Genomic DNA, 27,677 nt, shown 5'->3' on the forward strand with positions numbered 1-27,677 from the left:
TGGGTAGAGTAGTGATTACACAGATTTATGCATGTGTCAGAATGCATCAAGACGTTTGCAGTGTGTATGTATGTACGTATGTATGTATGATGTATGTAAGCAGTATCTCAAAAAGTCGAGGCAAAGCTGACTTACTTGATTTTATCCACCTTCCTTGTCATATAGATGCCCATGTATCATTATGTTTTTGGCAATTTAATTTTAACTTTTCCCTTTTATTTCAGATAGACACATTTTTGATAGATGTTCATCTGTCACATAATTTTTGGTGTTTCAGAAATGTAAATAGTATGATGACATTTTTTAATACATATATTTAAAAAAGTAATACTTGGTTTACTTTTTTGCCTAATTTAGGAGCTGTGACTGATGAGAATTAAAGGCCATGGATGAAGATGGACTTGAATTACAACCACAAGAGCCAAACTCATATTTTGATGCAACAGGTATAACTACTGGGGTTGTTCCACTTCCCACCTACCAGATTTGGAGTTGGTTGTCAAGTGGAAAAATTGCTAGATGCTGTCATTGATATTTACACTTAGGTATCTTTTTATCCTATCAAGCTTACAGATGTTAAAGTGAGTATATTATTATTCCCCTCCTTAAAAATTTAGCTCCCTCATAACCAACACTCATTCTTGTCAGTAACAGCAACATTACCAAAACCTTAGTGTTTACTCCAGTCCTGTTAAAGTTCTCCCTTTGAAAATATTCCTTGCTTACATCTCTTCATTCTACTTTTTTCCACATAGACCATTACCCGGCAGGTAAAGTATAAACCTAAGGCCCTCCATGTTCTGACCCCATCCTACTTTTAAAATCCTCTCTCTCACAAGTTAGCAAAAGGAGTCTTACCTCACTCCCCAAACTGTACAAGGAGAATTAAATTTATGAAGTTCTAAAAATGGGAAAAAAGTATTCACAATTTTGGATTACTCATGGTTCCAGTTACATAACATACTGAAGTGATTATGCTAGGTTTTGTAATATAAAATGGTTTTATATCACACTAACTAGCTACCCTTATAAATAAAATGTTAATGAGTTTTCCACTGGACTTGAAATGACTGTATTGTGTACTAAAGAAACAATTAAATTCATCAGGAAATTAAATATTAGCAATTTTTAATTTTAACTTTTCTTTAATCTCTAAATCTAATGGGGGTTTATATATTTTTCTTAACAATTTGGGATAGTCTTTTGACTCACATTTGGTAATTTCAGCTTGATAATGATAAATGCAAAGTTATGATTCTTTCTTCTTTAGAACATGAAGTATAATTAATGTGCTTGAAAGAGAGACTAAGCTCTTTGGAGAAAAACGCCCACCATTTACTAGCTTAAATGTTGCCACAAGCAAGCCTGGATCATGGGCTAAGGGGTAGATTGAAGGGCTGTTGCATTTTAGCCCTGATTGTTAACACTTATGGTGTTTGTTTATCTTTGAGCAAGTCACTTAATCTGCCAGGGCCTCCATTTTCATATGTCCTAATAATAATGAAACCTTTCATTACAGTTTTTCAGAACACTTCCCATATATTCCCATTTGATCATCACAGCAGTCCTGTGAGGTATGCATGGCAGATACTACTGTCCTCATTTCACTGATGAGGAAACCGAAACTCAGAGGTTAAATGACTTGCCCAAGGTCACAAAACTAATAAGTGTCCAAATCCTGCTCTCTGATTTAGATTTTTTTAACCAGTACTCTTGCCACTAAATGCTTTCATCTTCATGTCTGCAAAATGGAGATTACAATGATCTATTGCTTGATGTTAATATTGAGAATATTGAAAACAGTATAAAGCATTTTGTAGAATTTCTATGGGAATTAAAGCAAGCACTCTTTATTATTTCTAGGTGTAAATAAAATGGATATTAACTGGCTTTAAGATTTCTTACATTTTTAAAGGTTCTTTGGCCCTTGTTGATTATTTGTGTTTGTTTAAAAAAAAAAAAAAGCCATGTGTCTCTCTGAGGGCCTGGCCATTGACACAGAGTCATTGAGTTAGGCAGCTGCTTGGACTCAGCCTGGTCTGAGTCACATCCACAAACACTAATCGACTGAATAGCTTTTTAGGTAAGACTTTTATAAAATATTGTTTGCTTTTCTCTGGATCAGGAGCCAAGGTACCAGACTTGTTTTATTTTATCTTACATTATGTTTTTGGCAAGGATATCTGATTTCGATTCTGATTTGTGGCATTTATTCAGAGTAGTATTTACTGAGCACCATAACCTGTGCAAACTGTGTGATCTTGGTGAAGTCATTTAATCTCACTGGGCTTCAATTGATTCAACGCTCTACCTTCACTTGTTAACTGCAGAGTGGACTAGAGTAGGGTTTCTTATGTTCTGAGGAACTGCCAGGGGGATTGGCATATGGGGGGATGGGAGGAAGCTGAACGGAGGCGGACTACCCTGGTGAGGTTGGGGCAGGCCCCACTCCAACTAACCTCACCTTCCATTGCTCCAGAGCAACTGCACTTTTATTCATCTTATCTGTCCACAGAGGCTCCTTAACCAGTTGTCTTTCCTCTTTAACTGTGGCCTTCTAGCCCTCTTTTTATTTATGGCCCGATTCTTTTTATATTCTGGATTCGGAGGATAGTTGTTTCTGAATTTCCGTAATCATAAATGGAGGATATCGGTGGGATATTGTTCTAGAACAAAGGAGGAGAAAGGGGAAATGAAGGGAAGTAAAAGAAAACATGGGAGAGATGGACAGGAGAAAAAAATATGAGTTGAAAGAGAGATGGAGCAAGAAGGGAAAGAAGTGAAAAACACATAATGAAGGAAAATGGTATATTTGCCACCTGAAGTTTCTTTACTTATTAATTTTTATAATCATCCCTTAAGTACCTATGCATATGGGTTTAGTTTTAGTCAGCCTAGAATATTACTTTCATGAATATATTTTTGTGTGTGACTGCCTCAGTTACTTTGTTTTTCTTTTATTTCCTTACCTGTTAATTGATTTGGGATGAGTATAAAAGTTCTTGTATTAAGAATTTCTATTTCTGATATGATTCAAAAATAGATACTCTCTTTATTTCTTTAATCTATCTTAATGTTTGAGACAACTGAGGAGCTAGTTTGTTTTCCTGGTAGAAATTAAGTAACATTTACATTAATTGAGATAATCATGCATATATACCTGAAATTTGTGATTTAAATTTTTTTTTTTTTAAGGAGCTGATGCTACACACATGGATGGTGATCAAATTGTTGTGGAAGTACAAGAAACTGTTTTTGTTTCAGATGTTGTGGATTCAGACATAACTGTGCATAACTTTGTTCCTGATGACCCAGACTCAGTTGTAATCCAAGATGTTATCGAGGACGTTGTTATAGAAGATGTTCAATGTCCCGATATCATGGAAGAAGCAGATGTATCTGAAACGGTCATCATTCCTGAGCAAGTGCTGGGCTCAGATGTAACCGAAGAAGTTTCTTTAGCACATTGCACAGTCCCAGATGATGTTTTAGCTTCTGATATTACTTCAGCCTCAATGTCTATGCCAGAACACGTCTTGACGAGTGAATCCATACATGTGTCTGATGTTGGACATGTTGAACACGTTGTTCATGATAGTGTAGTAGAGGCAGAGATCGTCACTGATCCTCTGACAGCTGATGTAGTGTCAGAAGAAGTATTGGTAGCAGATTGTGCCTCTGAAGCAGTCATAGATGCCAATGGGATTCCTGTGGACCAGCAAGATGATGACAAAAGCAACTGTGAGGACTACCTTATGATTTCCTGTAAGTCTTGGGGTACAGTGATTGTCAAAGGTGTTTTTGAAGGTTGTCTAACTTATATCAGGGGTGAAATTTTCTTGACTTCTATAAAATTAAATCTCATAGACCTTCCTTCATTGTTGTTTCAGTTTGGAGCCTGTAAGATAACTCAAAATTAAGAAAAGTGGGATGGTACAGAGTAGAATCATTTCTCTGTAAGGACACAGTAGAAAGATGAGATTTCTTCAGTCTAGAGATCAGAGATTGAAAGGACTAGAACTGAACTTTGTGAAATCATGAAGGATCTGATTAGGCTGTTACCAGCCTTCATTAGAATTAGGAACCCTCTTGAAACTTAAAAGGAGTTCAACTTAGAGAAAAATGTATATCCAAACTACTTATATTCTTGTATATGGATGTACAGTACTACTTACGTAATACTATGTACTATGTAAAATGCTCTTTATATAACAGATAACATGGAAAAGAGCTCTGGCATAGTATTTAAACAAATATTCCAAAACATGATTTCAAGTATGATGGACTCATACTAGGTTATTGAAGAAAAGTAAGGTGTTTTGGAACACACCTCTAACATCTGGGAGAGAACAGCTATGTCTTCTTACAATTTATTTCTTGGTACCACTTTCAGATATCCTGAGGATCCTAATCCTCAGTTGGATAGACCACAGTTCTGACCCAGTATGGAAATTCTAATTATGCCTCTAGGAACTAAACTTCAAACAAATAAAGACTCACAGACTATTTGCTTATATAAATGCACGAGACCATTTGCTTTGCTTAAATACCTGTTATAAAACAGGAATTTAATATAATATATTGGAGTCCACCAGCATTTTAGGCAATACCTTTTTTTTTTTGTGGTACACGGACCTCTCACTGTTGTGGCCTCTCGCGTTGCGGAGCACAGGCTCCGGACGCGTAGGCTCAGCGGCCATGGCTCACGGGCCCAGCCGCTCTGTGGCATGTGGGATCCTCCCAGACCGGGGCACGAACCCGTGTCCCCTGCATTGGCAGGTGGACCCTCAACCACTGCGCCACCAGGGAAGCCCAGGAAATACCTTTTAAAAGTTCTTAAGATTTTGGAAATCAGAGAGTTCTTCGTGTAAAGAGGAGGAAAATGCCTTCATTCAACACGTGTTTACTGTGCCCCTACTATGTGTCAAACATTTTTGTAGATAGTGCAAATATGGATATGTGCTAAATAAAAATTACACAAAACCATTGTCCTTGGAGAGCTTACAGTCTACAGTGGGAGAGAAAGATAGGTTACACTGTGATGCAGAGGTGTGACTAAATTGCTGTGGAGACAGAATGGAGTTGCTGACCTTTGGACTCAAGGATGAGTTCCTAGTTTTGCAGGATGAAGAAGGACATGGATAGGAGGGAGCCATTCTAGGCAAATGGTATATAGTATGTCAAAAAGGTCTTGGCTTCTGCTGGGAATAATGAGAACTTTAGGATGTACTCATATCTTTGTGCACTTTCTGTTTATTTACTTAAAATAAATTTCTAGAAATAATATTGCTGGATCATAGGGTATACATATTTACAAGTCTGGTTTATATTTGCCTCAGTATTTTGCCTAATATAATTCCACCCACCAAGTTTATGAGAATGTCCCTTTCCCTACACTCTGACCAACATAGGGTATTGTTTTCCCTTTTAATTTTTGCCACTCTGACAAGGAAAAATGTAATATCCTGTTTCAAGTTTGAATTTATTTTAGGAAGGTAATCCTGGTAGTAGAAGTTGGAATGGTTCCTACATGAGATAAAGAAGGTCCTAAGTACCTTCATAGTAATGGGAGTAGAGCAGGGGAGCTGGATTTAAGAGAGATTAGAGTAAAGTGAATGCGATTTGGTGATAGATAGAATAGGGCTAAGGATTGGAGGGAGAAAGAATTCAAGGAGGACACTAAGGTTTCTGCCGTGGGAGATTGGGTGCCTGGTTAGGCCATTACCTGGGAGGAGGAATAGATTTGGTGGAAAGAAAATGTTTCAGGACCTGTTAAAAGTTTAGGTTGCTTGCTGGGGACAATCTGGTGGATGTTTTCTGTAGGCAGTTGAAAATATGAATTTGGTGCTTTTGAGAGAGTTTGTGACTGGAGGAAGAAATTTGGGACAACGGAATATAGGTAGTACCCTATGTGGAAACGGGTGGTGGTCCACAGAGAGTGCTTGTCAAATAAGAGTGTCAAGTATGGATCCTTTGGGCATTTAAGAAGTAGGCAGAGAAGAGCCCATGAAAATCAGGAGGTTTTAGGAAGAGGAAGAGGAGAAAAATCTTTAGAATGTTTTTAACACTGTCAAAGATAAGCAGAATTTCTAAGAGTGTTAGTTACTGAGGAGGGAGTGGGCTTTTTCGTTAGGCAGTTAGGAGGTCATTGATATCTTTTTGTGTTTTTTTTTGAATTATCCTTTTTGTTTTATTTTTGTGGAAAGGCAACTTTATTTTTTTTAATTTTTAAATTTTTTATTATTATAACTATTAGGTGTAATATAGGCTCAAGGATGTATTGTACAACATGGGGAATATAGCCAATATTTTGTAATAACTATAAATGGAAAGTAACCTTAAAAAATTGTATAAAAAGTTATTGGTATCTTAATTAGAATAGTTTCAATAAAGCATGGGCCAGTGGAGAAGAGACAGGAGACAAGCTGTAATGGATTGAGAAGTTGGTGGAAGTGGTGGAGTAGGTGAAGCAGTTTGTATCAATTGCCGTTTTGGTCAGTGAAGGGACAGAAGAAGCAAGAGTGCAGGTTTTGATGGTTGGATGGATGGTGGAAGTGTGTTGAGCATATATATAGGTTTACAGGTGCAGGACACAAATAGTTGAACAGAGACCGAAGATATAGGAAGGACTAACAGTTGGAGCAGGTTCCAGAGCAGAGGAACAGAGTAGGGTCCAGGGCAGTGGTGGAAAGCTGGTACGTGAGTCCTAGAGAGAAAGGAGTCCCCTTCTCCGAGACAGGAAGGCAGTTAAGGATCAGAAAAATTGGAGAGCCCGGGCCTGGGACAGTAAGTTTAAAAGGAGTGTTTGAATGTTGGGAGCTATTTTCTCTGTGTAGCAAATTCACCTGCTAATATAGAAGGACTTGCAGACGTTGGGTGGGAGTTGAAGGGTAGTGGCAAAGGGTTGAAAAGCCTATGTCGTATGGGGATGGGCCAGGGCAAGAAGCTAAGAACTTATAGATTGCTGAACGAACTGCAGGGGCCAGCTGAGATTGGGAGACTTAAGTTTGTATGTAAGATGCACTATTTAAATGAAAATGCTATTTTTAAATGTAACTGCCAGATTTTCTATCCCACGACTAGGCAGCCCAGGGGCAAGGCTGGAGAAAGGAGGGAACTGGGTTCATTGTGCTTTATGAGGGGAGGAGGATCTGGTGAAATACTTGAGAAAGCACTCTGTTCTTGACTTCTCTTTCCCTTTTCTGTCCTTTCTGTCTTCAACTTGTTAGCTAAGGAGTAAAGTTCATGGCATTAGTTCGACCTTCAGCTGCACACTGTCTCTTACCTTTATTACTCTTTTAGGAAGTTAGCCGTCCAAGAAAGTCATCCAAAAAACCAGACGTTTCGTTAGTAATGGTTGACATAGTGTAGTAGATTCTTGTATTAGAGCTCAGGCTTACAAAATTTTTATTAAAAATTTTATTTATAGTCATCTTTTTTTTTTAGGTCCTGGGTTTGTGCTAATTGATATAGATTTTAATGTTCCTGAAAAAGTAAATACAGATAGACACAAACTGCTATTGTACTGTATTTTAGTATATTTTATATATGTACATAAAATATGTATTTTAATAATACAATGATAATTACTTCCTTTACTTTTTATTTCCTCCCTCCCTCCCTCCCTTTCTTCTTTCTTTTAAAAATAGAATATCACATCCAAGCTCAAAGAATACAAAGAGCGCATATACAAGTTCTTATCCCCCTGTTTCACTATAGTGAAATGGTTGGATTGGTTTTAAATTGGGTTTAGGGATGGTGACTTTTGGTAGTATCTTTTCTCTTCTCTATTATACAGACACTTCTTCACTCTTTCCCCCCACTCCATACCATCATCCCCTTTCCCTTCAAAGTAATGATCATGTTTAAACTGTTGGCTTTGGAATCAAACCAGATGAATGCCTTGGAATTAACTAGCTTTTCTCTTATCTGCCTCCCAGTAAAGATACTTCTTTTATGCTACATTTTAACTTAAAACCTATATTGATTTCAGAAGTTCAGGATTGAGAAGGGCTTTGTAGTAAGCATATAGAGGAACTATGGCCTGATTTTATCTGTGATTGAGAATGCTGAGATGCCATTATTAGCAGTCAACTTTAATGCTCTTCATAATATGATGAGAGATGGTAGTATCTCTGAATTCTTGTGATATTTATTCATCACTTTATAGGTCAAAGATGAACATGAACAGATGTGCAAATATTCTTTTTAAAAATTTCAATAAGTCATTGAATCTAAGAGTCTACTAAACAGCTTTTATAAAGTTTTTAGAGTCCGTCTTGACAGATTTCTTCCCTCTGAAAGTCTCATTTAAAAAGATGATAGGGCTTCCCTGGTGGCGCAGTGGTTGAGAGTTCGCCTGCCGATGCAGGGACGCGGGTTCTTGCCCCGGTCCGGGAGGATCCCACATGCCGTGGAGAGGCTGGGCCCGTGAGCCATGGCTGCTGGGCCTGCGCGTCCGGAGCCTGTTCTCCGCAACAGGAGAGGCCACAACAGTGAGAGGCCTGCGTACCACAAAAAAAAAAAAAAAAAAAAAAAAAGATGATAAAGTAGCAAGTAGTAGTGTCATGGGTAGTGTACATTGGCACAAACATTCTTTGTCACAGTATAGCTGCCTTTGAGGTCAGGATGACCTCTTCATCTAGTCATTGCTCTCTAGATGTTGTGATGGCTTCTAAATTGATTGTATGTTTCTTGAGGACAGGAGCTGTCTATTGCATCTTAGCTACTTATGTATATTCCCCATCAAATCCTTTGGCATATTAGATGTGAAATATTTGTTGAATAAATGAATGCTATAGCTGAAAGTCTGTGGACATCATGCCTCATCCAACGTATTAATGACACATTTCTTCCCTACCAGTAGCTGTGGCTGTTACTTGGTTCTGGTCAGGCTAGATATGGTAGCACTACTTTATGGTACTTAGGAGTTTTCTGGCTCTCTGAAAGGTGGAGTGTTTGAATCATCCAGTTGTTACTCAAATTGTTTCTTAGTTCTCCATGAATCTGAGACAGCTGCCAGGCATCCCTAATTTCTTTGCAGTGGTCTTCACCCTCCTACAGTTTCACTCTGCAGCTGCATAGTCAAGATGCTATTTTGTGAAGCATCAGTTTGTACAATAGGGAAAGTTGGAGAAGATCTGGTGATGATGAGTCAGGCACTGCCTCATAACAGCTGCAGGAAACAAAATATTCTTTGGGTGCCTCTGATATTAATATGATCAACGAAATGTCACTCTAGGTCTTATTGACATCTCTCATGTCTTTTAATTAGGACAGTTAGGTAGGAGATGAATGGAAGTTAGGTGTTCCTTTCTAATCCTAGATTCAATTTAAGTTTTGAAATAAACTTTTTTTTTGGTAATAGCTTTTCATACACATACCATGCTGTTCACCCGTTTAAAGTGTGCAATTCCATGGTTTTGGGTATATTCATAAACTTGTGCAACCATCCTCATGATCAATTTTAGAAATTTTTTCATCTCCCCAAGGAGAAACCCCATATCCTTTAACTATCACTCATATTATCCCTCTCCATCGTCTCCAACTCTAAGCAAGCCCTAATCTACTTTCTGTATTTGCCCACTCTGGACATTTCATATCAATGGTATCCTATAATATGTGGTCCTTTGTGTCTGGCTTCTTTCACCTAGCATAATGTTTTCAACATTCGTCTATGTTGTAGCATGTATCAGTACTTCATTCCTTTTTTTTACTGAATAATATTCCATTGTATGGGTATACATTTTAGTCTGTTCATCAGTTAATAAACTTTTGGGTTGTTTCCACTTCTTGGCTATTAGGACTTCAATATCAACATTTGTGTACAAGTTTTTGTTGGATATATGTTTTCATCTCTTCTGAGTATATATGTGGGAGTGGAATTGCTGGGTCATATGGTAATTCTATGTTTAACCTTTTGAGGAGCTGCCAGACTGTTTTCTAAAGCAGCTGCACCATTTTACATTCCCACTGGCAGTGAATGAGGATTCCATTTTCTCCACATCCTCTCCAGTACTTGTTAATACTGTCTTTTTGGTGATAGCCATCCTAGTGGATATGAAGTGTGGTATCCTCTTGTGGTTTTGATATACATTTCCCTGATGGTTAATGATGTTGAACGTCTTTTCATGTGCTTGTTGGCCGTTTGTATATGTTCTTTGGAGAAATGTCTGTTCAGATCTTTTGCCCTTTTTTTAAAAAATTTATTTATTTATTTGGCTTTGTTGGGTCTTCGTTGCTGTGCGCGGGCTTTCTCTAGTTGCGGTGAGCGAGGGCTACTCTTCGTTGTGGTGTGCGGGATTCTCCTTGTGGTGGCTTCTCTTGTTGCAGAGCACAGGCTCCAGGCACGCAGGCTCAGTAGTTGTGGCGCACGGGCCTAGTTGCTCCGTGGCATGTGGGATCTTCCCCGACCAGGGCTTGAACCCGTGTCCCCTGCATTGGCAGGCGGATTCTTAACCACTGCTCCACCAGGGACGCCCATTTTGCCCATTTTTAAATTGAGTTATTTGTCTTTTTTTTACTGAGTTGAAAGAATTTTTGATATATTCTAGATGCAAATCCCCTATATATGATTTGCAAATTTTTTCTCCCGTTCTGTTGGTTGTCTTCACTTTTTTGATAGTATCCTTTGATGTACAAAAGTTTTAAGTTTTGATGAAATCCAGTTTATCTAAACAGGCATACCTTGGAGATATTGCGGTTTTGATTCCAGACCACTACAGTAAAGCAAATATCACACTAAAGTGAGTCACATGAATTTTTTTGGGTTCCCAGTTATGTTAACACTATACTGTAGTTTGTTACATGTGCTTTAGGTCTTTAAAAAATGTACATATCTTAATTAAAAATATTTTATTGCTAAAAAAACGCTAATCAGCGGCCATGGCTCACAGGCCTAGCCGCTCCGCAGCATGTGGGATCTTCCCGGACCGGGGCACAAACCCATGTCCCCTGCATCGGCAGGCGGACTCTCAACCACTGCGCCACCAGGGAAGCCCCAATTGCTGTACTCTTAATTCCATTCCATTGATCTATATGTCTGTCCTTATATTGTTTTCATGTTATCAGAAATGGGTAGTGAATTTGTAAAATTTACTACCCTAAATATTAAAGTCTGAATTTTAAAGGCCAGGCAAAAATCCATAAGTGAGTTTTTAAAGGTTTAGCAAAATTAACAAGTTATGGCAACATAGTGTGTTCTTATGGAAAACCAGGATACTTGGGTATGTGTGCTTACTGTTGATAGTAACATCAAAGAAAACAACTAATATGCATCTGGAGTATGGGGCTTCTCCTGCCAAAGCCTGATCACTTGGCAGAGAATCTCTGTTCTAATGTAAACCTTTATGGTGCTTCATTTCTAATACACATTTTAATAAAATATGTGGTTTCAGTTATTTTAAGCAGTTTTAAAGAAGACAAACATTAACAAAAATTATAGCAAATAATTTAATCTTGGAACCTTTAAACTAGTTGGGTTAAGTAAAAGTTTATCAACATTTTTAACATGTTTATTGGAAACTTGGAAATTTTACTTGGTGCAGACCATAACTTTAATAAAACTTTTTGATGACAGTGAGTGTGGAGTAATAACATAACTGTGTTCTCTCCAGTTAGTTGTTTTTATATTCTAAGGTCAAAGACCTTTTCACTAAGATAAGATTGTATTCAAAACACCATGTTCTGCAGTATGCAACTGCTTTTATAAAAGCTGAATGTTAATATATCATTAGATTGGTTAGTTCTTAACTAATGCTTATTGAACTATTTTGGTGTAGTAGCATATATATATATATATATATATATATATGTATATATATATATATATATATATATAATTTAAGTCCATTTGAATTAATATTTCAAGAAAGAGTTCAGGTACTAATGTGTGCAAAATGCTCTCAGACTCATCAGGCCCATCTTCTAATGGCCCTTGAGTCAATGGGCATTTCCATCAGAAGATATAATTAAGTTTGTTTGGTGAGGTTTGTTTTTAATAAAGTTCTCTTTTTGGGGAAAAATGTTTAGGATTGTGTTTATGGTTTGATTGTTATCAAGTCAATATGGACAGTTTTAAAAAATATTTTTAAACTTAAGCTTTTTTATCCCAAGAATTATTTAGTTGGAGATTTGTAACAAGTTGGTAACAATAAAAATAGGTAATAGTAAACCTTCAATAAATAATATCTTTGTGCCAGAACTTACTATATAATTTGTTAATTATAGCAACCTTATAACGTTGGTGTTACCACTGTTTTACAGATTGGGGAACTGAGGCTCTGTTTAAGTAACTTGTCCAAAGTTACACACCCAGCTAGCATTAGGGTGAACATTCGAAATCAAGTGTGTTTTATTCCAAAGTGTCTAGTCCCCACTCTCATATTGCCCTTCTTCGTGTGTGTGTGTGTGTGTATAAAGTTAATACTACAGAGCAGTAGAGTTTGGAATAAATAGTGCTTATTGGTGGACAGAAGAGGCAAATAGAGTTCAAGTGATTTACTAAAATTTGCAGTATTACTGAATACCCAATTTCAAGGACGTTAGGAAATAATTTAGAGGGGGCGTAAACAGTTTCTTATTTAACCCGTCATAGCAGAATCTACCCAGGCAGCCTCCAAACCCTTTTCCATTGTTTTTCTACCTCAGAAATGTTGTTTTTTTCAAATTTATGTTTACATGAGAAAAAGGAATTGTATATAAACTATTATTTTTATACTCTTGCCCATGTTTACTTTTTCTTGTATCTTTATTCACAAACATTTATTGATAAGCCACGATAAGCTAGGAACTGTGCTAGCAGTTAGAGATAAACAGTGAAAGTCTCTGACTTTAAAAGTTCACAGTCCTGGAGAGAAGACATACCGAAACAGATAATTACAGTTTAGTGTGAAAAGATATATAACTGGATGTACAAAGCATTTTGGAAGCACTAAGGGAAAAGATGTTGGTAAATTTTGGGTACACTTGGGTGAGCTAAATGCTATGAAAGTGTTATAAGCCAAAGTTCTGTGGAAGCTTGGTTGAAGACATAACTGAATTTATTTCATCTCTACTCCTGTGCATTTCCTTCCCTCTTATATTGTTTTGAAGCAAATTCTGCACGTCATTTCATTCATAAGTATTTCAGTATATAGTTCTGAAAGATAACGATTAAAAAAAAATAAACAGTAATACCATTATCACATCTTTAAAAAATAATGTGGGGTGAACTTAATTTGAAGGGGGAATGAAATGTTCAGTGGGCAGCCGAGGAGGGAGGAATGGCAGAGAGGAGAGCATGTTTATTTGGAGGGAGCTGGGAAAGATCTGTCAGTGTTCAGAGACTTCTTCTTTGGGGTGCAGATAATGTCTCTGATGAGGTGAATGGAGAAAATGATGAGAAGTGAGTGGCAAAATAGAGAAAGGCACGGTCATAAAGGCTCTTGAATATACTAAGAAGCCTGCTCTGCCTTTTTGATGTGGGGAGTTGTTAGAGGGTTGTAAGCAGATTAATAGTAACATGCTTAGATTTACGGTTCAGAAAAGTAACCTTAACGGCGCTGTCGAGAGCAGACAAGGTAAGAGTAAAATCAGAAACCAAAAAGGTACACTATGGGAGGAGGTTGTAGTAGTCCAGCTGAGGAACAGATGATGATGGTTTGAAATAAGGTTCTATCAGTAGAGTTTGACGGAAACTGCTTCATGACATACTTAGAAAGTAGGATTTTGATTAAATTTAGGGTTGAGGAAGAGGGAGGGTTTGAAGTTCCCTCTCAGGCTTCTGGCTTGTGCAGCTGGGCAGATGGTAAAACCATCACTAGAGGCAGAGCACGTTAGACAAGCTGAGGGTCTGTATACATGGTTGCTGCCTGACGCTGTCCACTGTACAGCCACAGTGTCAGCGGCACCCCGCGGATGCAGTGTGTGGTGGCCCTGGCCTTCTAGTTTAGGTGTTTTGACCAGTTGATCTGATGTTAGCTCCTAATTAAGCACAACTTTTGTCATAGTGTAGACATCCAATAAAAAGTTGTTCGGGGAATGAATGATAAATAAATCCAAATCTCTGTATGTTTAATGCATAAACTCTGAGGATTAGTACAATCTAATAACTTGTTTATTGATTCTAGGGGCTATTAGTACAGGAGACATGGTAAAATATTTGTTTATTCCTTTGTTCTGTGGGCTGATGGTTGCATGTGTATGTATCTTACCTTTTTAAAATATATGTGCTCTATCAGTTTTCGTCCTTAAACCATTTGATAAACCACAATAAAATTTTAGAATTTAAAAAATACATATCCACATGGGAATATTTCTGAAATGTGAGAGAAGTCTTATTTATTGAACCAAGACTATTTTAGAGAAGATGTCTAGCGTGTTCTGGTAAAATTCAAAAAGGTTTGTGTTAATGCATCTAAAATTATTGTCTTTACTGTAGGCATTCTGAAATTTATTTAGAAATCAACACTAGAATTAGTGAATTAAGCTCTCAGTTTAACGTCCAATAAGGATGTCAGATTTATACTAAGAATAAAGTGCTCAAATAAGGTAAAGATGTTGTAGTCCTTCCCTCTCCCCATGACAAAAAAGATTGTGTTAAAAAGTCTACATCTTGTAAGTCTTAGAAGCAGTTGGAGCTTCAGATTGGCCTTGTGATTCATATTTACTGTTTATCTGCTTGAGACCTAGATAAAAATTGTCTGATAGCTTGCCCTTGGAACAGATCTCTGATTACTTGGTGGGATAATGGAGTTGGTCAGTGGAGAGAGAGGAGGAGAGAGGAGAGAGGGAGAGAGAGAACATGGCTGTCCTTTCATAGGGATCCTAGAGAAACCACATGGTGTATGGAAATAGCACCTGTAGCTTAGAGTCAGCCAGCCTTCAATTTGGATGCCATTCCTGCTTCTCAGCGAGTTACTGACTTCACTTTGGCCTTAGTTTCCTTATTTGTGCAAAGGCAGTAATACTACCTGACCTACAGAGTGGTTGTGAGAATTAGAGGTCATGCGCACCAGGCATCCAGCACAAAGCATGCCTATCAGTAACTACTGGCCTTTGGTGTTATCCACACAGAGTATCTCTGTTGGTGGCATCCATTGGGCTAGCAAGACTAACTCTGGACTGGCTTCATTCAAGACCTTCCTGTTGTCCCATCAGGGGATTTTGGGGTAAAGGCAGGCAGAGGGTGGGATTGTAATAGTCATTCCTTTTCCCCCTGAATTGGTTAAGAAGTCAGTTCTTGCTTAACTAGTTCTTAATTAACTAGGGGTCTTAGACCAATTCAGTGCAATTTGGCAAATATTTTTCATTAATTATATCTCTGACACCATGCTGGAGATCTCTGTAAGTTAGGATAGGCACTTGAATGTCTCTGATGCACTAATTCCCTGTCTACAGAATGAGACTAATTTCATTAAGCCTTCGAACCCCTCTAGGAAAGTTTCAAGAATTAAAGGAGATCAGATTATAACCAATTTTTTCAAATCTTTTATAGGCTATATAATAAAATTAAGATGAAATTTTAACCTCAGAAGGAGGGTTCTTGAGGAGGAAGGTAAGAGAGGGAGGTCTAAAAGTGAACTTTTAAGTGTGTTTATCTACTAGAGCACTTGCTGCCTTGGCAGAATGCTTCTTGCATGTTAGTCTTTTAGGTGCTCTGGTTTCACATCTGTAAAATAGAGATAAAACACTTCAGTCCTGGGGTTGTTGTCATTGATTTCATGATAAAATATAGCGAAACTACCCACCACAGTGTCTGGGACATAACAGATGATCGTTGAGCTTAGGTATCCTTTTAGGTGGAACTACCCATCCGTGGTGTCTTCACTATCCAATACCACCCACCCACACTGGAACCCTAAGGATGTCAAATACCAAGTTTTTATTCTATAGTTTTTCTTTTGATTGGATTTTGGTTTAGAGGTTAAAAAAAAAATTGAAGTGATTAGGTAGTAAGATGACTGTTGGACTCATCAGAGTAAGTTAGAATAGGCTCTTGTTTCAGAGAACCAAATTCTCTCTTCAGCAGCAATACTGAGGTATGGTTTTATGAAAAGGCTTGGTTTCCCACCTAGACATCAATCCTAACATTTATAACCTGGCACTCTTGTTAAACCTTTAGAAAAGATATGTGTATTCAGGCTGTCCCTTGAAGTAACTTATTTAGGAAGTAAAATCATCTTTATTTTTCTTTCAAATTAAGAAAATAATCTGTTTCAAGATCTATCAGGTAGCTTCCGGTTCTGAAAGGCTGGGGTTTACTGACTGATCCATGTCCTCCTTGTGGGTACTGGTCATATAAAGACTTCAAGCTTAATTAGACTTTGTTGTTGAGACTGATTATGCCCTTATTGCACGGGTTTTCTTTCTTTCTTTCTTTCTTTCTTTCTTTTTTTTTTTTTTTTGTGGTACGCGGGCCTCTCACTGTTGTGGCCTCTCCCGTTGCGGAGCACAGGCTCAGCGGCCATGGCTCACGGGCCCAGCCGCTCTGCGGCATGTGGGATCTTCCCGGACCGGGGCACGAACCCGTGTCCCCTGCATCGGCAGGCGGACTCTCAACCACTGCGCCACCAGGGAAGCCGGAGGTTTTCTTTCTTAATTGTTTGTGCCATCTAAGAAATACACTATCAAGTTTGACTTACTTCTCTGTCCAGGTTTTTTTCTTTGAGTTCTTCTTTTTCCAGTGACTCCCCTCTTGAAGCTTTCTGTCTTTCTGATCCATTCTGGATTAGTTGTGTTTTAGGCTTACTATAATGCAGACATTTTTCTAAAGTTTTCCTTTTCTCATTTCCTGAGACTAGTCCACTGTTTTCTGGATCCCTATGCCATGTTCTTCCTTGATTTACTCCCTTATTTTACTGGGCCACATATTGAAATAAGTTCCTAAGGAGTCTAGATTTGTATACTAAAAATATTTTTTCTTTTCTACCCTTTAAGTTGATTGATGACTTGGTTAGGTACAGAAGTCTAGGTTGAAGTGAATTTTCCCTGAGAATTTGTGGTGGCATGTTTCATTGTCATCCAGCATTTGGTTTAGAAGCCTGATGCCATTTTGATTCTCATTGCTTTGTAGATGTTTCTTTTTCTTCTGGAAGTTTTAAAGATCATCTCTTTATCCCTGTTGGTCTGAAATATCATAGGGTTTTGTTTAGTTAGGTGTGGGTCTTTTTTCTTTTCATTTCTTTTTTTAATATTTATTTGTTTATTTGGCTGCGCCGGGTGTTAGTTGCAGCACACGGGATCTTCGTTGCGGCATGTGGGATCTAGTTCCCAGACCAGGGATCGAACCCAGGCCCCCTGCATTGGGAGCGCAGAGTCTTACTCACTGGACCACCAGGGAAGTCCTGTGGGTCTTTTTTCATGTGTTGTGTTATCATGCATAGTGAGCCCTTTGAAGATTCATGTTCTTCAGCTCTCTGAAATATTATTTTATTTAATATCAATATATTGCAAGATGAATAAAATATATAGTTTCTAAATTGCGCCAACCACATTTCAAGTGCTCAGTAGTCACATGTGGCTAGTGCAGATATATGGAACATTTCCATCATCGCAGAAAGTTCTCTTGGTTAGCACTGACCTGAAGGCTCAGTGAAATTGCAAACATGATCTCTTAAAACTCAGAGAAGAGATACAAAGTTTCACAAAATGTATTACAAGACAATAGAGGCAGAAAACAAACTGACAGAATTCAGAAAGAAATTGAAAATATGTAAGAGAAAGTAAAAGAAAGGAAAAATATGATCAAGATAAAAGCTACCACAGAAACAACTATAAGCATAAATATGCCTCAGTATATAACCAGGGGCAGAGGGACACCTGGCTTTAGAAAATCACAAAAATGAAATGGTTAAAAAAAGAGAGATATAAATGATTCTGGAGAAGATGGATAGATATGGAATACAGATAAAGGACACAAATGCACATAAGTGAAATTCCAGAAGAAGGGAATAACTGATGAATTAGAAAAATATTTATAATGGAAGGAATTTTTCTGAAATAAAGATTGGACTCTTCAAGGAACTTTCCTGAAATAAAGATTGAATATTTCTTTCAAGAAGTTGACAGAATGATAAAACCACTAAGTCATAATCACAGTGATGTTTAGTGAACTTTGGGGATAAAGTATTATAGGGACATCCACACAGAAATACTCAGTGCTAGAAGACAGTGGAACAATCTCTACAAAGTTCTGAGAAAATGTAACTCAGGAATACAGTACGCCTGTATTTTGCTATAGTTTTGCTATTGCTAATGAGATCGTTGATAAGCCAAATTTTTCTTCAGCTTTCAAGTTTAAAATACCAGATGAGGGGGCTTCCCTGGTGGTGCAGTGGTTGGGAGTCCGCCTGCCGATGCAGGGGACGCGGGTTCGTGACCCAGTCCGGGAGGATCCCGCGTGCCGCGGGGTGGCTGGGCCCGCGGGCCGTGGCTGCGCCCGCGGGCCGTGGCTGCTTTGCCTGCGCGTCCGGAGCCTGTGCTCCAAAACGGGAGAGGTCACAATGGTGGGAGGCCCACGTACCGCAAAAGAAAACAAAACAAAAAAACCCAGATGAGACGTAAAGATGATTATTACATAAGGCTTGAGGAAACTGTGATGCCAATTTTTTTTTAATAGAAAAAACTGGGAAGAAAATTTAGTAACTAATGATGCAATATCTGGTTAGTGAGACTATTGGTGATTTTTTTTAATACTAAATTTTATACAGTGAACATATATTTCTTCAAAAATCAAAAGATGAAAATAGAGGTCTGAGTTCTAAAGACAAGTACCTCTTCACTCTCTCTCCCACCCCTCACTTATTTACTGACGGGGCAAATCACATATCATCTCAGAGCTTTCCTTTCTTTATCTGGAAAAGGTAAGAATCAAATGAAATACAAGTACATAGAAATGCTAAGGAAATTGAAAAGTACATAGAAATGCTAAGGAAATTGCAAAATGCTATGCAAATGGTAGTTATTATTAGAGGTGGCCTTAATTTCCAGAAATCATGCTCTTCTATTTTGGAGAGGGCTTATTCTGAAGCTTTAGTTCTTCATTACAGCATTAGAAAAAGGAACTTAATGCAGAAATCATACGTACGATGACTCAGTTTTATCAAAGCCTTCTTTGTCTGTTTTTAGAAATTCATTTTTAATGGTAACTTTAAAATCACGGTGAAATTTTTAGTACTTAACAGGACCACCAAAATGTTGAGTTTTTTTTTAAAAAACAAATCACTTCTGTAATATTTCATATTCAGAATAATTTCATAGGTTGAGTTAGTGGGACACATTCTCAAGGTGAAAATCTGAAGGTGAATTCTACTTTTGTCTAAGAATAGCTTTGCTAGGCTTTGGTAAGTCTGTATATTTCAGATGTGTTTCCCACACATGTATGAAAGCAAACAGAAATGTCTTACTCTAAGTTACAGGTAAATGCATGACATTTTGCAAGCTCCAAAATGATTGGATTTTGGTCATCAGAGGTTTTATCTTATGAGTACCAACAAACTCAACATATGCAAAAACAGCTAGCCTGACTTTGTTCTTTGTAAACACAAGGACATTTGATTTTCCAGTACATGTTAGAATCAGTTTTGACAAACCTTGCCAAAAGAGGCCAAGCTTCATCAACAATATCAGACTATTCAGAGATGAGTTCTCTGAAGACATACAGATTTATTCAGGACTCTCCTGCTAGTTTGGTGAGATCTTCAGCCTTCTAATGCCATCTCAGTTTGAAGTTCCAAAGCCACCTTTAAGAAAATAACAGTGGCCCTGTCAGCTGGGTATGTCATAGAAGTATTTAGCTTTGAAAAAGGGTAAGTACACATCAGGCCAGAAATAAGGACATAATGTCGATTCTTTCCCTGTACAAATCATTTTTATAAAGCATAGTCAAGATACTTGAATTTAGGTAGCTATATTCAGTTCAGGGAACCTCTCTTTGTTCTTAAAAACCGCAGAGAATTTAACCAGCTGGTCTCTTTGAACCTTCATATCGGTAAGCTTGTCCTGGATCAGCTCATTTTCTCTAGCTTCTCAAGCTCTTAACCCATCTGCCATTCTCTTACTGGTGACCAAGGCCCTTACCTCCTGTTTCATATCCACAGTTGAAGCCACCAGCCATGAATTCTTCCAACTTTCTGCATTACAGTCTTCCTTTCCCTTCTCTAAACACAACATAAGCTTCATTCTCATCCATGTTTACCTTCTCAGGTCTCAGAAGGATAGCGTATTTCTCCTCCTATTTAAGGAAAATTCCTTCATCTTTATGCCTCGTTTCATCTTCTCCCTGTTCTTCTGAGATCTTGATCCCCAAATTTCACCAGATTCTCTGGCTTCAGCCTCTCACTTTTTATTGTATTTTCTCTCACAGACTGAGCATACTCGAGTATTTTTAATCAATTAAACAGAAAAGTCCTTGATCCTGCAATGCATTCTAGTTTCTACCCTTTGTTCTCCATTTTTAAATTGGACTTTTTGAAGAAATTCACACCTTCCATTGAATCCTCAACCCACTCTAATCTGACCATATATAGCCTTCACTACACTGCTCTTCAGCAGGAACACCAGTGACTTCCAGGTTACTGTTGTCAGTGCAGACATTCCCCTTTGACTTGTGTGCATGCTGCATTATTGCCATGGGCCTTACTAGGATTCTTGGAACTTCTAACTCCCTAGCTTCCTTTATGACCTTCCACCAACCTGTCCAGCTTTCCCTTCTCAGGTTCCGTTGTGAACTCTTCTTCTTGTCCCTCCCTTAAACTATGACATTCCCTAGGATGTCCTCAGTCCACTCTTTCCTCATACTGCAGGTTCTCACTGTGTGATCTCAAGGCTTAGTTAACATGGAACCGATGGCTCCCAAATCTGTGGGTCAGCCTTCAGCTTTCAGATTTGAGTATCTAGCAGCTGACTTCACATCTCAGTCATTCCTTGAATCATTGATTCATCAGTATTCTGAGTGTCTGCTATCACCAGACTCTGTCTTAAAAGACTGAATAATGAAAATACAGATTCTGCTCTATCAATGGGAAAGGCGGAGGCAACACACCCCTAGTGACAACACAGTGAATCGTATACTCTGCGAGAAAGAAGCAAAAGGTTCTGTGATCACAGAGGAATAGGGACAGGCACTTGCTCTTAGAGCTTTTAGGGATGTTACCCTTGGACCTTAAGTTAATTAATTAAACATGCAGAAGAGAGATACTTTCTCTAATTTCCTTCCATTTCTTCCCCCAGTCATTCAGTCACCCATATCAGAAACCCCATGGTTATCCTTGGCTCCTTTTGTCATGTTCACTTTTCAGTTGGGCACCAGGTTCTGTGATTTCAGTCCTAAGATACGACTCAAGTGTAGCCCTCTTCCCCATCCATACTACCTCTGTCCTAATTTTTGAGGCCTTGTCACCTGTTACCTGCATTATTGCAGTAGAATCAAAAGTGATATCTCTGCTTTATGTTTTGATCCCTTTGAATCCACCTTTCTCAAGGCCAGCATGGTGTAGCAGAAATGGTGATCTGACCTTGTCACTGCTCTGCCTAAGAGTCTCCCACCATCTACAGCAGAAGTTCTCAAACTGCTGATCAGAATCCCTGGGGCAGGGTTCCTCTAAATCTGTCTATCAGGCCCCACCCCTGCTAATTCTGATTCTGTAGAACTGCTTGGCGAGGGTCTGTGTTTTTAAGTTTGCTGAGAGATTGTGACACCTTACCAGACCGAAAAACCTCCTGCCTACCAGGGTCAAGCATGAGCCCCTCTGCCTGGTTGTACGAAAGCCCTCTGTGACCCGGCTCTAGCTTAGCAGTCAGCCACATTTCTCACCATGTGCTGCATGTCTACTTGTTTAGGTAAAATCATCCAATTTTATGTGAATCAAGTTAGAGATTATATTTGTAAAAAGGGCTTTTGAAAATGGTAACTTTTATTTAAATATCTGCTATTATTATTTGTCATGTATTTCCTGCCTTTTTAGTGGATGATGCTGGCAAAATAGAACACGATGGTTCCTCTGGAATGACCATGGATGCAGAGTCGGAAATCGATCCTTGTAAAGTGGATGGCACTTGCCCTGAAGTCATCAAGGTGTACATTTTTAAAGCTGACCCTGGAGAGGATGACTTAGGTAAGAGGAAACCTTCAGCATAGTATACCTCCTGATCAAACACTTCAACCTAATTATTTTTTGGTGGTTTAAACTGAGAATATTTGTAATCTTTTCTGAAGATAACATTTTAAGCAAGGGTTCCAATATAGCAGTAGAAAAGTATGTAAAATGTAGTAAGTGAAACAGGTGGAAATGAAGTCTTCACATAAATTCTTGGAGCCTTCATCTTGTCTGATAGGTGGCACTGTAGACATTGTGGAGAGTGAGCCTGAGAATGATCATGGAGTTGAACTACTTGATCAAAATAGCAGTATTCGTGTGCCAAGGGAAAAGATGGTTTATATGACTGTCAACGACTCTCAGCAAGAAGATGAAGATTTAAGTAAGTAGGTGGCCTTTTTGTGGGAGAGAATTTTATGTTCCTGTAGCTCTTTTTTTTTCCTTTTCTTTTTTTAAAAAATATGGCCAGTATCTGAAGGAAACAAGTAGGATTATTGTAGAGATTATTATTCTGCTGTATTTCAAGGGAAACATCAGTGACTTATTATGTGTGCTCAGAATATTGCTTTAAAAACAAATTAAGGAACTATATTCAGTATCCTATAATAAACCATAATGGAAAAGAGTATGGAAAAATAAGATTATTAAAGAAGCACATTATGGTAAAAGCCAAGAAATGTATGATTCATTCAATAAATATTTATTGAGTGCTTACTACGTGAAAGCTCTGTTCTAGGTATATAACATGTGAACCTTCTTTCTACTTGTCTATTAACTGAATTCAAGTGAAAATATCTTTTCCTGTGATATCTGTAAACCTGGTCACACAAGTTTCTATAATTTTCTACTCAGATGTTGCAGAAATTGCAGATGAAGTTTATATGGAAGTGATTGTAGGAGAGGAGGATGCTGCTGCCGCAGCGGCAGCCGCTGCCGTGCATGAACAGCAAATCGATGACAATGAAATCAAAACTTTCATGCCAATAGCATGGGCAGCAGCTTACGGTAAGTCGCGTTGCAGCTCTTGGGATTGAATTGGTTCCTGAACATGAATTCATGATTGAAAACGGTTTCTATGGTCTTAGGTTTCAGAAATCTGAAATACCAGTACCCTGTAAGGGTTATTTGATTTGCATAAGAGTAGAGGAAGATTATAAAGTCTACTTTTTGTCTTTATTTTTAACAGGAATTTCCTTCATGTGTATATTACGTAGAAGGAAGTACTGCAAGAAGTACACAGGCTTTCAAGCTGAAACTTTTCATCTTGATTATATGTGGCCCATGACTTTACAATTTTGGGAGACAACAAGGGAGTCCATGGCCATGGGGCAAAATGCTGACATGTATTTTTTAGATTTGGAAGCTAGGCATTTCCTATGGTCTTGCTATAATAAATGTGGTCATAAAACCCATTACCTAGAATGGGGAATTTCTGTCATTCATGAGTATCATGGCTAACTTTCGTTGTTATAGTTAATAAAGAGTCCCTAATTCTTTATAATTTATAATACTGTATAATTTTGTTTTTTAATGCGCATTGTTAGGTAATAATTCTGATGGAATTGAAAACCGGAATGGCACTGCAAGTGCCCTCTTGCACATAGATGAGTCTGCTGGGCTTGGCAGACTGGCTAAACAAAAACCAAAGAAAAGGAGAAGACCTGATTCCAGGCAGTACCAAACAGGTGAGGGCACATGAGTTCCACAGCGCAGCGTGCTTTGCGAGCTCTCAGATGAAACTCTAGTATGTATCTCCAAAGGTGTTGTGATGACATTTTAGCTGCTAGACCACATAGAGCTTTTGTGTATTGAATTTGAAAATATAATTTTAAGAATTCAGTGATATTCATGAATGATTTCCTTGGATTAAAAAAAGGGGGGGCGGATAAAACATGGATGAAAAAATTCAAAACTCGGGTGATTTTTATGTGGATATGAAAAGAAATCCCTCAAATATGTTGGAAGCATTAACTTTTTTAAAAAACCAAATATATTTAAAGAATCTGATTATGTCAGCATAAAGCAGGAATACTTTACAGAGCAGCAAGGCAAGTACTTCAGTTCTTGTGACATATTCTTGTCTATTCTTGTATGCTGATTTGCATATTAAAATTCTGTAGACATATTTAAGCTTTACTGTAAATTGACATAATTTATATTGTTAGAATAACCAAAGCAGAAACTGTGATTATGAAACTTTGTTTTTATCAATAATTTCCCACCAATTTCTCAATTGATAAGCTACAGTCACTAGTTGGTAGAAGTTACATATTTATTCATTTATTTTTATTTTTTTAAACTGGAGGGAGTGAGGTTAGTACAGTCATACTGAATGGAGTTTCCAGACCAGGTTCTCTTTTTGATGAGGCTGCTGTATCTCTTATGTTGAAAAATTGTAAAAGGAGTGATGCTAAGTAGCAAATAGCCTAACATAGGAGTACTTGCCCAATAATGTTCAGAACACATGCTTTAAATTCTTGAAGAAACCAAAACAGAACTTGGTTTGATCACTCATGCTCCTTTCTTTTCCTTTCTTAGCAATAATTATTGGCCCTGATGGACATCCCTTGACTGTCTATCCTTGCATGATTTGTGGGAAAAAGTTTAAGTCGAGAGGTTTTTTGAAAAGGCACATGAAAAACCATCCTGAACACCTTACCAAGAAGAAGTACCGCTGTACTGACTGTGATTACACTACCAACAAGAAGATAAGTTTACACAACCACCTGGAGAGCCACAAGCTGACCAGCAAGGCAGAGAAGGCCATCGAATGCGACGAATGTGGGAAGCATTTCTCTCATGCTGGGGCTTTGTTTACTCACAAAATGGTGCATAAGGAAAAAGGAGCCAACAAAATGCACAAGTGTAAATTCTGTGAATATGAGACAGCTGAACAAGGGTTGTTGAATCGCCACCTTTTGGCGGTCCACAGCAAGAACTTTCCTCATATATGTGTGGAGTGCGGTAAAGGTTTTCGTCACCCATCAGAGCTCAAAAAGCACATGCGAATCCATACTGGGGAGAAGCCGTACCAATGCCAGTACTGCGAATATAGGTCTGCAGACTCTTCTAACTTGAAAACGCATGTAAAAACTAAGCATAGTAAAGAGATGCCATTCAAGTGTGACATTTGTCTTCTGACTTTCTCAGATACCAAAGAGGTGCAGCAACATGCTCTTATCCACCAAGAAAGCAAAACACACCAGTGTTTGCATTGCGACCACAAGAGTTCGAACTCAAGCGATTTGAAACGACACATAATTTCAGTTCACACAAAGGACTACCCCCATAAGTGTGATATGTGTGATAAAGGCTTTCACAGGCCTTCAGAACTCAAGAAACATGTGGCTGCCCACAAGGGTAAAAAAATGCACCAGTGTAGACATTGTGACTTTAAGATTGCAGATCCGTTCGTTCTAAGTCGCCATATTCTCTCAGTTCACACAAAAGATCTTCCATTTAGGTGTAAGAGATGTAGAAAGGGATTTAGGCAACAGAATGAGCTTAAAAAGCATATGAAGACACACAGTGGTAGGAAAGTATATCAGTGTGAGTACTGTGAGTATAGCACTACAGATGCCTCAGGCTTTAAACGGCACGTTATCTCCATTCATACGAAAGACTATCCCCACCGTTGTGAGTACTGCAAGAAAGGGTTCCGAAGACCTTCAGAAAAGAACCAGCACATAATGCGACATCATAAAGAAGTTGGCCTGCCCTAACAACACTTCTACAGACTTTTGTAGAGATGTTGGCCTTGAAGCAGAAAATTCATTTTAAAGCCACAGTCTCGTTCACATACAATACTGTATATTGATTTATGCTGTGTACAAATAGAATTATTGCTTCTAGTTGACTTTTTTTTTTTACCATTTGTTCAATAGTGTGTTCTGAATTCTATTCAGTTTGTTTAATAAATGGGGAAAAGCAGCAACAAGCAAGTTGCAGCAACAAGCAAGTTGCAGCAACAAGCTTTTAGTAAAGTAATCCCTGATTCTATACTGAGTTTTTCTATTTTAGAAGTTTTATATTTATTTAAATATTTACCTTGCTTACCTTGATGGTACTCTTCTAAGACCATTTAACTTAAGGTAATTTTAGATTGGTAACTCTGAAAATACTCATATTGACTTATTTTTTTTTCCCATAAATTTCTCACAATAAAATTGTCAGAGACATCTACTAATATAAATGGGAGATTTTATGGTCAGGTCTAATTATCCTAACATGGGAGTCATTTACTCATCTTGTTTTAATATTTTCAGACCACATGACAATGAAAGTTGCCATTTGAGCTTTTGTGTCCCTGGCATCGCTGAGTAAAGAGCAGTGGCTGGGTTTGTGTTTACCTTTCGTTTTGTTCAGCAGACAAAATATACTTTTGGGGGTGCTTTCTTTGGAGTATTTACATCTTTTGTCAGCATAGCAAACTTTTAGAAAACTTTATTGAAAAATTTTGCTTGATCCTGTTGTATTTTGTCTTTGCTGCTTTGTGTTGGAATGGTTGTGTGCTACAGATGAGACTTACTGAGGACTGCATTTGGAATCTCCTAGAGGTAATTCGTGGCTCGTAGGATCTTTTGCAACTTTATATATGTAAATGTACCCTGAACTATGTATATGCACATATATATAACATGTATCTGTGTGTATTGCTTATTTTACATATTTATACACACAACCCCAAGTAGTAGTTGTTGAAAATCTATAATGAAAAGTATTAAATTTACAATAACATGAAAGATGCAGGGATGCATGAGAGAGCATTTTGTAAATCATGCTCTTTGGAGAGACTACTCAGGTGAAGAATTAGAAGGAAAATAAGGACACTAGTATTTTTAAAGAGTAAAGGTATTTTCTTTTAAATATCTTTGGTAACTGAAAAATAGAAGTTAAGATGTTTCTAGATAGAATGTTTTCATATAACTTCAGCTCCATGCCTTTATATTTTTCAGAAAAGCTAATGAGAATCCAGACATAACACCTTCAGTTCTCTCTGAGAAGCCCATGAAGGGATTCTGTGTCCCCAAGTGAGGGGACTAAGGAAGCAGTTGCTCCATGTACCACAGAATGGGTGCTAATTACGACTTACACTGGGCAAGTTCAGCCTGCTCTGTTACTTCTTTGTTACAGCTGGCAACCTTTCAAAAACTTAACACTCAAGCTGGCTTTGATTAGAAGATAGAGGTGTGTGTTTTAAGTGCATGAGGAAAATCTGAGGCCTTATTTGGAACATCACCAAGTCTTTCACAGTTTCGTTTTTCTTTGAAAGTTAACACGTTTTAACAGAGAGTTCTGAATCAGAGTCATAAGTTCATGAAGTAAACTTGGTTGGTTAGAATTTGGTTATGTTAAGAGGAATTTTGGAGAACTGAAAACAGGTTTTGAGATCCCTTAAATTGGTTGTCGGCACATGAGTATCTGGTACATCATGGGAGATTTTGGAGTTTTCTCCCCACTTGTTAGCTGCCTTGCCACTTTATTATGGTGTTCCATCCCTTTTGTGTTATTAGGTTTTTAGCTTTCATCTTTCTCTTTGCCGTTGATATTTGTATGCGAGAGTTACATTTATAGGGTTAGAAATCTAATATTTGGTGTTTG

General features: G+C 38.0%; 1 protein-coding gene across 10 annotated transcripts; it reads left to right on the forward strand.

Moving 5' to 3' along the window:
* Nucleotides 1-385: 385 nt before the first annotated feature.
* On the forward strand, nucleotides 386-25,798 carry ZFX (zinc finger protein X-linked; the record flags this gene model as incomplete). Of its 10 annotated transcripts, none has more annotated exons than XM_079727840.1 (7): nucleotides 386-446; nucleotides 3,196-3,828; nucleotides 21,945-22,094; nucleotides 22,315-22,458; nucleotides 22,929-23,081; nucleotides 23,621-23,761; nucleotides 24,615-25,798. In XM_079727840.1, the coding sequence occupies 7 exons, from the start codon at nucleotides 386-388 to the stop codon at nucleotides 25,796-25,798; spliced, it is 2,466 nt and encodes an 821-aa protein (XP_079583966.1). The 10 variants fall into 10 exon arrangements, with proteins under 10 accessions (XP_079583966.1, XP_079583968.1, XP_079583969.1 ...); XM_079727842.1 differs by having other exon boundaries at nucleotides 3,196-3,777; XM_079727843.1 differs by having other exon boundaries at nucleotides 3,196-3,765.
* Nucleotides 25,799-27,677: the final 1,879 nt, after the last annotated feature.

Source organism: Hyperoodon ampullatus (genome assembly GCF_949752795.1).
Source record: "Hyperoodon ampullatus genome assembly, chromosome: X".
Classification (NCBI taxonomy): Eukaryota; Metazoa; Chordata; class Mammalia; order Artiodactyla; family Ziphiidae; genus Hyperoodon; species Hyperoodon ampullatus.